Source organism: Manacus vitellinus, unplaced genomic scaffold, assembly GCF_001715985.3.
Source record: "Manacus vitellinus isolate BGI_N305 unplaced genomic scaffold, ASM171598v3 scaffold_1_pilon, whole genome shotgun sequence".
NCBI lineage: Eukaryota > Metazoa > Chordata > Aves > Passeriformes > Pipridae > Manacus > Manacus vitellinus.
Genome location: NW_021939396.1, coordinates 28,192,420 through 28,208,594, shown reverse-complemented (window position 1 = coordinate 28,208,594; position 16,175 = coordinate 28,192,420). Strand labels below are relative to the sequence as shown.

The following is a 16,175-nucleotide window of genomic DNA, read 5'->3' as shown; positions in this document are numbered from 1 at the left end:
CTGTTTGACCCCATGTACTGTTCCAGTGAGGCACGGCTGTCCTGTTAGCCCTGTAATTTATCCATCAGTGTATGTGGATGTCCCACATGCTAGTCAGGAGTCTCTCAGTACCAGGAAAATCACCTTGATCCTTTGGTGTCATTAGCAGAGTACTCACCATAGCCAGACAGGCTCATGAGGACAAGAAAAGACAACACTAAATACAAGTATAGAAACTATGGGGAAAAACACCCCACAAATTTACAAGAAGCAGGTAACATCAAATGGATAAAATTTTGCTACTAAATGTGACTTGAAAAAGTTAGAGCAAAGACCAGAACCCAGTGTTGTATACACTAATGTTCTAATAAAAGTTTGTACTGATGGATGCAGATTTGTCCCTTGGTCACAACCTGGGCTCAGAGGGCTGTGACAGGAGGCACAAACCCCAGCTGGAGGCCAGTCACGGGGCCCTGGGCAACCTCTCTAGCTGACCCCGTTTTGACTGCACAATTTGCAGAGTTTGTTCTGTGATTGCATGTGGAAAAAATTTACTTGCTCTCTCTAAGTTCTAACTTCTTCTATTCAGAAACATGACACAGCTGATGAGCACATCATTGACGTCATTGTCAAGGTATTTGCCAGAAATAGCATACTGATAATGGCAGTGGTAGACAATGGACCACAGCTCGATTCTTACAAGTTTAAAAATTAAAGTCTTTGCAAATCATGCCAACATTTTACTTCAAGTGCAGGATATTCAATGTGTAAATGTCTTATGGATAGTGGTGCTACAACAGCTAACTGTCTAAGGATGTTATGGCATGCAGATCTTAGGAAAGCCAGATGTTTTGTGAAAAATAACTAAAAAGATGTGGAAGAGCTTATATGAATGACAGAAAAGAAAGAAGACTCAAGTGCCAACAGCTTATAAAATAGCCTGAGGAAAATCTGGAATGAGTTATACTAGAGGAATGTCTGTGAAGGGAGTACAAGAGAGGGAAGATAACCACACAGAGAAAGATTCACCGGTGCAGGTCATTGAGAAGGACTAGTCAGAAATGTAAGATGTGATCTATGAGAAAAAACACTATGCAGCTAAGGGAAAGGTGGACATAAGCAGGCCATGACAGAGGGTAACAGTTGAAAGATTGAGAAGGATATGAATAAATGAGAAATTTATTTAAGGAAGTGCTCTAAAGAAGATGCAATCACATCTTCAGTAAAATATTTTTAAAGAGAGTCTTGCTCAAGGGGATTTCTGAGAGGAAATGGCACAGAAGAAACATTGAAAACTGTGAAGCCTCCAACCTGAAAAGGAAGGAAGGAAGATTATGCAATGGTTGTTCAGTTTATGACAGATTCTTGGGGAATGAAAGAGTTCATCATCCCCCTGGATCAGGAAGATAAAGACAAAGCAGAAAAGATTCAGATGCACACACAGAAATAAAGTTTAATTTTTTCAAGTACAAGATTCTGAAAAAAGGAAAGGTGTAAAAGACCTCATCCATGGAAGAAAAAAAACTGTCACAGGACATATGCCAGATGCATCTTTGCATTTGAACTGAGATGGCCACAAAACTGAGAAGGTGTCTGGGGAGTCACTCAACTGTTGGAGTAGCTGGGACACAAGAATCGCTTCCTGACAAAGATCTTTGTCCCAGGATCCCTTGCAGGGGACAGACTGTTACCGAGACTATTATGCTGACTCTGCCTGTTGAAGTCTTTATAAGAGGAATTTTGCTGGATATGGGACAAGAACAATCCAATAAAATAAGAAGGACAAATTCTGTGACATAGGCAATAAACAGAACAAGAAATCAGTCAGTGAAGGATGAATAACAGCTAAAAATGCAGCAAAATGCATGTGCACAATGGAAGACTGAAAACAAAAGAAAGCGCTTGGAAAAGAGCAGAAGAAAGATAGAAACAATTTTGTGAAGATAACAAGCATCATGAGCAATGCTGGTATCACTATCTTCATTAGCCAAAAATAAAAGCCAAAACTAAACCTGCAAAGATGGATTGGGTTTGAAGAATTAGGCACTCAGGAGTAAGTCTGGACTTTCTCCAGCTCCATTCAACAGTCAAAGGTGTGAGCAAGATAAAAAGCAGAAACTAGTCAATGCTAAGGAGTGTCACAGATGCCAGAATGTGAAACAAGAAGACCAAAGACAGAGAATTACAGGGGTAAGACACACCAAGTCTACAGCCAGCTTAGGTGAAACTCCCTGCCCCAGGTCGCCACGTTACTTGAAGGAAATGCTAGCACAAGGGGGTTGAGGGAGAATTTCATACAGAAGTTTTTCTAGTCTGTGGTATTACCTAAAAAGTGTTGAACCAAATGTGACCTAATTCAATGGCCAAAACTCGTCTTGAAAGACAGGGCATTTTTTTTGTGACTCCACAGGCCAGACACTCCCAGTGGAGACCAGAAGCTGAATGCCACAGATAAAACGTAATTCGCCAGCTTTGCTGAAGACATTTTGCAAGAGCCCACAGTGAAAAATAGGAAGGGAAGGGAAGATATTTTCTTTCCAGCTGAGGTCCTGCCTTCTTCCCATGCAAAATACCTCCTTTCCATAGTGATGGACCAAGGGAACCTCCTCTTTGCAGAGTTTACCCTGACAGAGTATCAAGCATCTACCCTAACCGAACTGCCCAGCAGCTAGTGCACAGTAAGTTTTGTGAGACAGCTTATCTACCCTTGCTGATCCCAGGGCAGAAGGTTCCTAGTCCACCGGTGTTTGCTGACACACTCTGCAGGTTCATCACACTTCTCTTCTCCCTACTGCCTCACACAGATCCAGAATAGGAGGCTGATCTGTTCCTGCATGTAGCTACCCTGGTAACTCATGAGTACTTAAATCAGACATCCAGGACATGAAGAGGTCATGTCAGTAATAATACCTGATCTCTGAAGGCAAGTTTTGATGATTCAGTCACATGGGTTTGCTGGTGATGTGACGGACTGAAGACATCAGATGAAAGTTGTGAGATTTTTGTCCATGCTAATTCCCAGCTCTGGTATAGGGTCATAACCTCAGAGAAGTGCAGCTCCACTGTCCAGAAACTTTGACAGTGTTAACAGCACCTCCAGAACCTGCAGGTGAACCCTGTAACCCAATCATACAACACTGGAGAAGGTTGCTAGGAACACCTTCCCAGCTCAGGAGCAGTTGCTGCTGCTGCCTGGAAGCTTGCTAACATAAACAGTGCAGGTCAGTGGCTAACCAGCCCACTGTTGGCAAGTTAGCTGGGGTATTACAGTGGAACATCAGTCACTTGTTAAAGACATAGAGCTGAAAACTTGCTGTAAACTATGTAAACAGCAGCTCGTGAGCATTGTTCTATGATACAGACTGGGATGCTGAATGATAACTTTGTGAGTCCACATGCTAAGCGATGAAGGTGCTTCACATTCACTGCAGAGTAAGAACACACACAAGGATCAAACTGCAGCTGAGACATTGCCTGTTTATATCTTTTCTTGTTTTCAGAACATCTACCTATACTTCATGTCATTGAATGTATGAACAGGACACTCAAATTTGCAATTTTTCCTGAACATGACAGTAGGACCAAAATAATAACTATTTATCATCATCATCAACAACAATGTCCAGGGATATGTGTAAATGTGTATGTAGAAGGGAAGGGGAGCAGGGAGTAGCTAAAAAGTCCTCTTCTCCCCATAAGCACCACCTGGTTTAAGATGCACTCCAGGACCTGCAACACTAGAATGTTCTTGTGACTGTGCTTCCATCTCCAACAGCAGCTGCATTCAGTTACAGCTCAAAGGGCTCAATCTGCATCTGCATTCATTGAGTTGCACATATTGGCCAAAAGCCTCCTGGTAAATAAGTGTGAAACCACCTTTGTTGGTAGATGAGGGAACAAGAGTATGAAATGTTGCATGTTCTTAATTTCCTATACACCTTGACAATATGATTTTATTTTTTTTTTAAGATGAGAGTTAAGGCAAAATGAAACTAGATTTGCAGGAACATTGAGCAGTGACTCTTCCTCAGAAGTCTGAGGCAAAATTTCCACTGTGTAAAATCCTACTATTATTGAGTGTCAGATTAAATGACATGGCATACAGATTAGTTATGCCAAATAGAATTTTGGTTAGATTTCCGGGAGCAGTCATGGGTTACTGTAGTTCACTGTAGGTACTTCTGTCTTGAAAACATTGCACCAATATGAATTAATTCACTCGAAAGAGTAGAAAAATTCATCAAGTACATTTGTTAATTGAGAAATATAATTAAATAAGGCTAGTGGTGATGTTTTGGCCAAGAACTTCAGAAAGGAAAAAAAAAAAGAAGCCATGTTTCTGTAACAGCCCTTTGAGCATATGGTAACTCTCAAAAATATTGACTGATTTCTTCAGACATGCTTCTAGAAATACTAGAACGTCATACTTTTCCTAGTCACAAATCTTTTAGTCTACTTGCCATCTTCCTACAGCTTATTTTTTACTTTAACCTTTTACTTTCAAAGTTAACAGTTGTTCAGAAATAAGGTTTAATATATTCAAGATTCAAATAGTTCATACTAACAGAGTTAATCTTGCATTTTTGTTTTCCCACATGAACATTTGTTCATGGCTTTTATGTCTGTTGTAGATTTAAAATATTGGCTTCGATACAAAACATGCATTATTTATGAGAGATTGGACAAGAGGCAAGTTGCTAGTATACTTCCTATTACATACAATGTTATGGAAATGTTACTGAAGTGCCCTACTTCTCACTCAGATCAGCCTCAGAAGAAGCATTTAATACCTGAGAAAAGTTAAGTGATAGGTTTATGCAAAACTCATCAAGGAAGACCTTGGTTTACATCAAGCTAAATTCAGATTCCCTTCCTTCAAGAAATTGTGAAGTGTCATTATCCCTTTTCATCCTGTTTTATGATCCCAAAGAAAGCTGACATTTCAGCATTTCCTACATGAAGCCAGCACTTAGTCATCACCAAGGATAAGACTTTAGCAATAGGCAAGACACAAACTTGTTAAAGTGGGTGCAGAGGAGGCCACAAAGATGACAAGAGGGCTGGAGGACCTCTCTTGTGAAGGCAGACATAGAGAGCTGGGGCTGTTCAGCCTGGAGGAGGCTCCAGGGAGACCTTAACGTGGCCTTTTAATACTTAAAAGGGGCTTACAAAAAAAGGTGGTGTGAGACTTTTTGGCAGGGTCTATAAGTGACAGGACAAGGAGAATAGGTTTAGATTGGATACAAGGAAGCAAATTTTTATGAGGGAGATGAGACACTTGAACTGGTTGCCCAGAGAAGCTGTGGATGCCCCATGCCTGGAAGTGTTCAAGGCCAGGTTGGATGGTGCTTTGAGCAACCTGGTCTAATGGGAGGTGTCCCGGCCCATGGCAAGGGGGTTAGAAATGGACAATCTTTAAGGTCCTTTCCAATCAAACCATTCTATGATTCTCTGAATCTATTAACAGAGGTAAATTCTGCTACAGTTTTATTTATTGTTATACTAGTCAAACAAGTTCCTTGTATTTTTCATCAATTGTTACTCTTGTATACTCAAATATATCAATAGCTGTATTTGACTGTTTAAAGGTTTACATCCTAGAGAAGCACAGGATACAAATTATAAAGCTTTTGATTAGGAAATATCTGGGTAAAAAATCAGATTGAAAAAATCTTTGCTTCCAGTCATCTCAGCATTAAACTTTCCTTTTCAATTGTGGTGTACCTCCACAGTTAGAGAAAGTTTGTTGTTCCAAGTCAAGATGCCCCGTTCTTTCTCACAGTCACAGTGAGCTCGTCAAACTACATCTTCCATAACACAGCGAGGGCAGTCAGAGGGACAACCCTGTGCTGCAGTGAGAGGAACATCAGTCAAATGGAGATATCGTAACAATAAAAAATTGCCCATAAAATTTCAACTTTTTCCCAGAAAGTACATTTTTCAGCGTAGAACAGAAGTTTCTAGCCAGCCCTAATCACTTCAAAAACATAGACTGCTTTCTTGTCATAATCAGGAAAGCGTTGAATGGAAGTATAAAGTTGGTTTCTTCCCATTCCCCCATGCATCTGGAAAACAGATCCTGGGTGAATGACTTGCTATAAACGAGGCAGGAGCGTGCACTCTGTCTTCTGTAGCACTTTCCCTTGTGCAAAGGACACACAGGGGCACAGAAATTCTTGACTCCATATTAGTCCCAACTCATGCAATGACATGGGGAGTTAGCCAGGCACCAAAGATGAAATAAACTCCACCCTTCAGGTAAAATAGTACTGTACCTCCAGGAAGGTTGGGATTCACTGCCCTGTGTATTAACTTTATTTATCACTCAGAATACTTCTTTGAACTAATTTTGGAAGCAAGCAATTTAAAGATTGATCTCTATTTAGAGTTGTGCCAACAAAGCAATCCAGCTTTACTGAAACATTACCCAAGAAAGCCTCTTGAAGTGAATTCAAGACATTAGATTATTTTACAGCCAGACTCAGTTAGAGCCAATGATTTATAGTAATTTACTCATTGTTCCACAGTCAGGATGCCACTGCGGAAGGAAGAAAACAATAGAAGAATCTGAAACAAGTAGTACCCAATTAAAAAATGAATATATAATGCCTGTTGACCTGAAATGAACATTTAATTCACAGTGGTGCAGCTTTTTAATTGAGCAGAAACAGTAACAAATTCAGTTTTCTATCACACGCTAGTCTATTCACGTTCTCACCCCATTGCAGCAACACCCAATTGCTTTCCAGTACTGCATTAAGCAACATGTCCTTTGTTCTCCCTTCCTCTGCCCCAGGCGAGACCTTTGTAGGATGATTTGCTTTGATAATTTGGAAGCTTTTCCTTAATGTTTATGTTGCAATGTATTTATGTCATAAAGGCAGATTAAAGCACCTTGTTTACATGTGGATCATGATGTTTGCAATAGTCTTAGCTCCTGAGGGAATTAATTCCATAGTCTTGGACCAGATTTTGAAAGTTTTTAACCTCCTGCACAGAGTACGTTAAGGCCAAAGAGTAAATATTTTTTCCTTGATTTTCATCTTTTTTTTTCACCTTGAGCTTTGGCCCATCTTCTAGACCACTGGTTTTGAAATACTCAAGGGGTATGCAAGACAATCCACTGGGGTGCAGCAAGAAAATACATTTTGTACCATAAATAAATAAATAAATAAAATGTAAAATGTGTTTCATTAGCTTATCCTTCTTTAATTTCTATGTTTGCGTATGTTTTATAAATGTGCTTAATATATCATGGTATTACATATATGTAATTTATAAACAAAAAATACAAGTATATTGGAAATGTGTGCTCCAAATTTTTTTAGTGATAGGGGTACACAACCTAAACATTTTGAGACCACTATTGTAGACAGCAATTCCCTAATGACAGCACCTTAATAACACAGACTGAGATCACAAGTTTCGATCAGTGTTGATAAGTCAATGCAAAAGAAACATTAATATATCTCCATCAGGCTTGCTTAAACAACTGCTGGTCTTGTGGAGAGTTGCTACAACCTTTCTATATCTGGTGCCAAGAATCTCCTGCAGAAATAGTGTGTAGTTGCTGTCTAACCAAGAGGTGTAAGAAATATGAGAATGGGGCAGTACAGCTCTGCCAGGAGTCTCTTGGCCAGGGATGATTAAACATTGCTGGCTTCATGAACTCCTATTTGTGTATCAGCAAGAAACCCAGAATTGTTCCCAAGCTGTGGACTGAATGGACTGTGGGTTTGTGCATTCATACCTAGAAACTGCAGTGGACATGCAAATTCTTCAAAACAAATTTCTGTGAGCACCTCTTCTGTCTTGTAGAGATTTCTGATTCAAGAGCTGATATGTTTATGTGATGTCCTTGAAAACACAATTGAACTGCTGATATGAGTGTTGATGTAGTAATGATTTTATAATGCTTTAGCATTAGCACCTGGTTTTGAAAATGTAGCCTCCCTAGATTAAATCAAATTATTACAAAGATGCCAACCGTAATTTTGAAAATCCACACATATAGATGCGTCTGCAAGTCTTTTCTAGAAGTCGCCACTTTGATTTAATCTCAATACTACTAATATCCTCATCCATTCTCTTGCACACAAAAACAACTAAATGTTTTCCAGTTTACTTACATCTTCCAGAAAAACCTAGTAGTTACTCAGAGGTAAGCCAGAAGTTTTCCTGACTAAACCAGGATTTCACAAAGCATCAGAGTTTACATTTTAGTAATTTTTTAAAAATGGCCAGGGGAGGGGGGAGGAGTTCCTAGTGAAAATGAGATGCCTTTCTGAAATACCCATTTGGCAACAATGTTCCCCATAGCAACATAAGGCTGTTAAGATTTAGTAGATTAGAACCACTGCCTGTCCATACCATGAAAAGGGGGAAGAGAAGGAAAACAAAGGATGTTGAGCAAGAACATTTCAGAAAGGCACTTGAGATGCTGATGCTTCTGGAACACACTCCAAGTCCATGCCATGGCGAAGGGAACAGTCACTAATATTTAGGCAACACTTTCCCAGGCCTAAAGCGGGTGTCTGAGGTGGCCATGAGTACTTCTACTGTGATTCTAATTTGGATAGGGGAATGCAATAGGTGTGTAAGGTCACTGACACTGCATGTGGGAACCCCTTGTAGCACTGTGTGTGGAGAGAAGCATGTTGGCACAGCTGAGGGTTTTGATGCCTTAGGGAAATGAACATTAGCAAGAAGGATGTCACAAGGGCAATGCAAAGGCAGGCAGTGTTGCTGTGGACTCCTTCCCTTGCTTGCACCAGCCTGCTTTGCAAAAAGAAAAAAGGAGCATTAGGTCAGGGAATGGCTGGTCAAGTGGGCAGGGGACCTTTGTAAGGACAAAACGGAGTGTCAAAATGGGCATTGAGCCCACTCCCATTCTCCCAGGGGTTTGGCTGCCTGGGCTCAAGGTAAACTCAGAGACAGTGCAGCTGGTGACTTTGGGGAAATAACATCCTATAAATGCACAGCAGTAACAACATTTGAGAGTGCTAACCCTGTTTCTTACCGGACTGGCATTAGCATATTTGCTGGCAGATTTCCCTCAGTTTAAGGAATTTTGGTTTAAATTTGATTTTTTGAGTGATTAAAGATATCTTGTATAAAACATTTTAAGTAATCATTTGAATTTCCTCCAGCAAATGTAAGTTAGATTTATGACTGCTGCATAGAATTGCAGGATTAGCAAAGTGTGCCACAATAAATTGGTTCGTGTTGTTTCTTCAACTTCTCCCAAAACAGGGATTCACTAACATTGTCCTACAAGGAGGACATTTTAATAAGCAAAATTTTCAAGTTTCACTCCTGTTCACCACTGCATGGACTAAGTCCACTCAGTTGAGATTCTGCGGTTTATGATAACTCTTAATGACTTCTCAGTAATTAATATGATGAAGGCTTAATGCCTTCTATGAACTTTGGTAACTTAAGACAAAGAGTACCATCAGCCTACTGTCACACTTAAAAAAATAAGAAAAATGTGTAAGATCATCTAGAAAAACAAGAGTTGGAAAGTTGGCTAAAAAGAGAGGGATACACTAGACAACCCAAAGTCAGCAGTGTTAGGAGGAGGCTGTAACCTGACTAAACAGGCACTGATCAAAGTCACAGGGAAAGTAAAGTTGTTTAAGTACCAGAAGAAGGGCTTCATTCCCTTCTTGATCAGAGTGTAACTTTCATGGCTAGTTCACTGCCTGATAAAGCATATTTGAAGACTGAAAAATATAGGACTACTATGAAGGCCCATCAAAGAAACAAAATACATGAAAGAGCAAGAATGTACTATTTTTTCAGTCAGGTAAAGGTCAAAATCCAGATGCTTTCAGAGCTGATCACCATTCAGAATAGACATCTAACCCAAAAACAGACAAAAGGATCAGAAAGCTGTCAATAAGACAGAATAAAAAATGTTCTGTAGAAACATGCTACATTACTTTAAAAGACGTTGAAGCTAAGAGAGGAAATGCCTTGCATTTGATAAGGCTAACTGGTCATAGCTGTAGCCATAGGAATACAAAAAAAATCCCTTCATCACCTGAGCACTTGGTCCCAAGGAGTGAGCAGATTTCCACCTCCTGCTGTATGGTTCTGATCAGCACTTCCAGTCCTACTTCAGAAAAATAATAATCTTTTTAGCAAAATCCTATGTACTCTCTTTACGGAAGCACATGAAAACACACTTATCTAGAGGTAAACACATGCTCAAATGCTTCACTGGAAAAAACAACCATTTAGGCTGCAGGTACCTGACTGAAACAAATAGCAGTGCTGTCCATGTGTAGAATAAAAGAAAAGGGAAAAAAAAGAAACAACAAAACACAACCATGTGAAGAAGTGCAAAGTGATGCAGCTAGAGGAGAAAACTCTACAACAGAAAGGACACACCTAGAAAGAGGCTGGCAAGGACATCCTATTCACAGCCAGGTAGACGAAAGTCCTCTCAGAGGCCTATGGGCAACTGGACACCTCTAGATTTAAGAGTAATGGGAAGTCATGCACTTGATGACCATGAGAAAATGTGCAAACTGGGAATGAAAGCTGACCTCACTCTGTGAACTTTCACCAGTAGTGTGAAATCACTGTGACACAGTCCCAAAACACACCATCTCTTGGATGAGGGGCAGCAGTGCCACCCTGCATCCAGGTGCTGCCCGTGCATCTGGCACCCTTAAAAGGAATAGCTCAGGTTCTGGACAGGAAAATGATGGATTTAATTCTGCAAGACTAGTCACTGATATTCACCTGTTACAACTTTTGACATTGTTTTGTTGAATAAGAAGGTTTCAACACCTCTGGATGCTTTCAAATTGTTTTGTAGTGCCAGAGAGATATAAAAGTACCTAGTTAGCATAAAAGAGACTTAAGCCAGGAATGTGTAACAGAAAAGGCATGGACCTGTCTGGAAGAGCTACAATACCCACAGTGCAGGCAGACTCAGTCATGTGCTGGCACTCAGCTCGCAGACAGGTGTGCCGGTCGCTGACATTATCATTCTTCCAGTTGTTTCTTACCACTCCTCTGCTGAGAGTTTCCACCCCCGCAGCTCTGTTGGCAGAAGGAATTAAGTAAGCGCTCCCTCGTGTGCTTCCAACAAGTCAAATGGATTAGTCAACAAAGAGGGTTTAAACCAACCTGCTTGCTTTGCCTGAAGGAAATGAAAGTGCTCTTAAACAAACCCTGTTACCACTGTTACCAGCAGAGCTACAGCAGTAGTAACTGCAGCATCAAAGAGGAAGCACGTAGGAGCAAACTGGCAAAATCTTCAAATGGCACAGTTAGGACTGGAACACAGTATCTGTCCACAGCTTCATAAGTAAGCACAAGCTATAGCATCTTACATGGACAACACCTGTCCACGTGTGTATTTTACTCTGCAGCAAAATTACACTGCAATTACACTGAAATTAATGCAATTACACTGAAAATTCTTCCACTGTGGGCTAAATTAAGGCACATTATCTTGTGTTTGCTGTGTACTAAGAGCATGTGAAGGAAGAAGTATCAGACAATGGATGGTAAGTTTTAATTCATAATACCTTCTTAAACTTGGAGTGGTTAGGAAGGTATTATGACTGTGCAAAGTATGCAAGGTATGACTGTGTAAAAATAAGTAATCGACCTGAAAAAAGTTGTGATTTACCTCACAAACCGATTCCAAGAAGAATTACTGCATAGACTCCATTCAAATTCAGTTTACCTCAGAAACAGGTACCAATTTTAGTCCAAACATTCTGTTGACATTTACAAATTTAAGAGTTTTTACTATCAAGAATTACTATTTCAAGTCTTCTCCAATTGTAATCTGGAAACAAAGATCATAACATGACCAGATGTGCCTGTGCCAGGTTGGACAGAAATGAATTCCCAGCACACACAAGCCTTCCCAAGGCACTCAGTGCTCCCTAAGCAGCTGATCCCGTGCCACCAAAACCTGCTTTGGTATGTCTACTTCAGTGACACCTGAGCACACAGCGTAACCAGAACCGCAGACTAAGGATGGCATCAAGGTTTCTGAGTCCTTCCTCATGAACTTCGATTGTTGTACTCTCTTGCTGGTACTTGTTCTGTGCAGCAGCACCGTTCAAACTACAAACTGACAGTTTATACTATTTATTTTCTGCCAGGATCTATTTGTCTACTTTTGCCATATCAGGACAAATGTACACTTGTTTCTGCCCTGGTATAAGGCTTCAATTCTGATACACTCACTTTGCGGTGTGATCCCCACAGCAGATGAGCCTATTTTGCAGAGAAATGAATTTGCTTGAGAGACAAGAGCACCTTCTCTCCTATCAGTGAACTTTTAGCTTCAAAAATCCTTCACTATGCAGGAGTATGTGAACTAAAACTTTCATATGCCCAGGAATATAGATATCCATAAAGACAAAAATCATATTAGTGAGACTTGAACTCTCTCAAAAAAATCCTCCTTACTGTATGAACAGTCATTGCAGAGTTGTGCTCTGCAACAACCCATGGGTTTCAGAAGCTATCTTGGAAGAGTCAGCCTCATCAGGAAAGTGTTCCTTAGGTCACAACAGGAATTTCAGGACCAAAATCTTTCCAGTTATAATGTGTTGTTCATATCAGTCGAATTTTGTTGAAAATGCTTATGATTGGTATACACTGGAATCGTGCAAAGTCTCTCACGGCATAATCTATTTCTCACTAATTTCTGTAAGAGACACATCAGACTTCAAATACTCTCCTCAGCTGCAACAAAGGAAACACTGGATGTGTGTAACAAGCTCACTAGCCATGGTGGGGGGGTTGGAACTAGATGATCCTTAATGTCCCTTTCAACCCAAACCACTCTATGAATCTGTGGACAGCACACAGGCATTAATCAAACAAGCATAACAATTCAATACTCAGAGTCTTGCACAAGAGGTTTATCATCTAAAAGCAAAAGATGCTATTCTTTGTGTAGGAGTTTGCTGAAAACCCAATTCGGCAAAATATACAAACACACATTTAAATGTTTTGGTAGAATGGGCCTTTAGAAGAATGAAATATGGAATTGATTAGCGATGATATTCACCACAAAGAAGTTCTATAAATCATTCTCCCCAGATATATTTACAGCTGTAGTGATAAACAGGATTTTATGTGATGCTCACTCCCTTTCACAGTATTATGTCCATGTAATTACTTTGAAATACTGGACAAAACAAAAACAAATGACAAGTGACACCTTCCTAGACTGTGTCTCCTCCACAAAGTACTGCCAGTGACTGGCAACTGCATAGTTTAGAGTTGGATGGTTCTAGATTTGGAGCCACATTGCAGTAGTGTATATAGCATTAATGTATTGATTATAAATTCCCTCATCTCGTGCGAGCTTTTCATTTGCAGAAAGTTGAAACAGTTTATGATTCTTTCCTAATGAACAGTCGGAGATTTCTGCACCTTTCTGTAACACAGGAGAAAGAAGCAGAAAGAACCAAAGGACTACCAGAGACATAATGAAGCTCCATGTTACATCTGGAGAATTAGATTTCAGACTGAATAGTGTTGCATTTGCCATCTACAGGACTAGGACAGTTAACCACCAAAGAATTCTTTCCTACACTGTCCCATCAAAGAACAGAAAAGCAAAGAGATCCTGGCTGTTGTCCAAAAGTATGAACTTCGGCAGTAAACACTATTGACTCTGAAGAGACTGGGGGTGAAAAAGGTATGTTAAAAATTACCAGGAGGTGTACATCAATGGTTATTTTTTAATTATGAACCTAGTAGCACGTGGATTTGACAGGGAAACTGAAAACCAGTTGATGAGGAAGCTGCAAATTGTTTCTATAAAATCAACGCATTTTTGCTACAGCATCTCCAGATGTTTTTTGAAATATTTTGTCCTATCATGAATACTTTATAAAACCTAATTTGCAAAAAAGCAGTCTGAAAATGAGAATTTCTGCCATGAAGATTAAGCAGTTTGTAAATTTTTGCAAATCACTCGACAAAAAGAGCATCATACAAAAGTCAGGACAACCTGTGGAGACTTGTGTCCATGAAGATACTCAGTAAAGTGGTAGTATTAAATAGACCAGTGCAATCGCAATTCTGGTGCAACAGGGCCATTACAGAGGAATCAAATTAGCCACAATGATTCGGTTAAGTTCCCTTTCCTGAGAGCGCTGCACAGCAGTGGAATACCTCATAGCGAGCTGACAACAAAAGCATGATGAGACGATTTGGGAGGAGCTATTGCAAAAGGTCTTCTCAGCAAACAGTCCAGGAGAGTCTGAAAGGGTGTCCCTGAGCAACCTACTGTAACTTTGAGGTTGGCCCTGCTTTGAACTGAGTGAACTCCGGAGGCTTCCTCCAATCTAAATTATTTTATGATTCCGTATTGATCCAGTAGCACTCTAGATTACCTGCTGTAATCAAATAGCACTTCCTTGCACTTCAGAACAAGGACCCTACAGCTCATTATCCTACCATTCCTCCTGTGTACTTGGCAGTTCATTCCTGGATGCCCACTGGTACATTTTTAACAGACCAGTCATGGGTGCACTTTATGTTCTCCGAGACCACAAGCAGTTTGCTTCGTAAATGTGAATCCCAGCAGGGATTCTTAATGCAAACTTCCTGTGTACAATCACTGCAATCTGCACTAAGTGAAACATATGAGAAATAATCTACATCGCCAAACATTTCTTTAAAAACAATACAAAGCAGGCAAGAAATTCTAACGTAGGTTTGTCAGCTGACAAACGCCAACAGACAAGGATCAAGTACAACAGGAATGCAAAAACATCGACACATCACCAAACCTAAAAGTTTATGAAGTACGGGTCTGTTTTGTGTTTTATGGAGGCTGTATCGTGGGAACCCTTCCCTTCAATGGACCCAGAGATGAATCATTACCTCCACCCTGTGCCCCAGCGAGGCACGGCAAATTTAAAAATGCTTTTCTCTCCCTTCACGAGTCTATCCCCATCCCCAGATTTAGACCACCTTTCTCTTCTGGAAATCTCATACTGCCTTTTACAGTTTTTTTGTTTCTCCATGACTGACTCTCCTCTCCTCTCCCCCCTAGAATTTTAAAAAGACTTTCTTAATCTTTCCAGATTATAAATTAATGTTCTACCAAATATCTCCTTTTCCAAGTAACTCTTTGGAAGAAAGAAATCATTCCTGTTTACAGAATTTTTACAGTACTCTTGCAAAGGCTTCTCAGATGTTTAAGTTCAGGTAAAGTCTCTCTGCATATTTCCAGGCCAAGACACAGGGGTATATATTTTTTTGCTACTGAATATATTATGACATACACAACAGTGACAAAACTGCACTTCTTCAGCTGGAAGATTCCATCACTCTCCCTCTCTGAGAGACTTTGTTATCTATAGTACTGGGTCTGGCCAGGGTGGAGTTAATTTTCTTCTTAGGAGGCTGGATGGGGCTGTGGTCCAGACCTATGGTTGCACAGCATTGAGACCTTTTCTGTTCCACCCCAGTGAACAAACTTGGGGTGCCAAAGAGGTGGGGAGGTGACACAGCTGAGCCAAGGAGAGCGGTACTCCACGCTGTGTAACATTGTGCTCTGGGGTGGAACAGAAAGGAGGGTGTTTAGGGAAGTTAACCACCTTTTTCTTGGGAACTGGGCAGGCATTGGTCTACCCACAGGGGGTGGACAGTGACTGCCTGAGCATCACTTGTTCTGTTTTCCTTCTGTTGTCTCTCGCTTTTTCACTTACTAAGCTGTTCCATATCTTGACCTATGAGTTTTCTTGCTTTTCCTTTTATGATCCCTCGCACCACTGGGTGTGAGGGAAAAGCAAGCGAGCAGCAGTGCCCAGCAGTGCCTGACGGGCAAGTATCTGAACAGAGTGTGCCAAGAGGATGGAGCCAGGTTCTTCTCAGTGGTGCCGAGCAATAAGAGGAGGCAGTGGGCAGAAACTGATGCACAGGATGTTCCATCTGAGGCAGAACTTCTTTACTGTGAGGGTGACGGAGCACTGGAACAGGTTGCCCAGAGAGGTTGTGGAGAGTCCCTCGCTGAAGATATTCAAGAACCGTCTGGATGCAACCCTGTGCCATGTGCTCTGGGATGCCTCTGTTTGGGCAGGGAGGTTGGACCAGATGACCCACCGTGGTGCCCTCCAACCTGACCAACTCTGACTCTCTGTAACCCACTGGGGTCACCCGGTGGGGTCGCCCCACGGCTCCTGCCCGCCGCCCTC

General features: G+C 40.8%; 1 protein-coding gene across 1 annotated transcript in view; it reads left to right on the top strand.

Annotated features, from left to right (window-relative positions):
* Positions 1-217: 217 nt before the first annotated feature.
* ZBTB10 (zinc finger and BTB domain containing 10) overlaps positions 218-16,175 on the top strand; it is a 46,244-nt gene continuing 30,286 nt past the window's right edge. Inside the window, exons 1-2 of the mRNA XM_029959295.1 lie at positions 218-253; positions 569-613. Of these exons, the coding sequence (XP_029815155.1) occupies positions 218-253; positions 569-613 (81 nt within the window). The remainder of the gene's footprint in view (positions 254-568; positions 614-16,175) is intronic.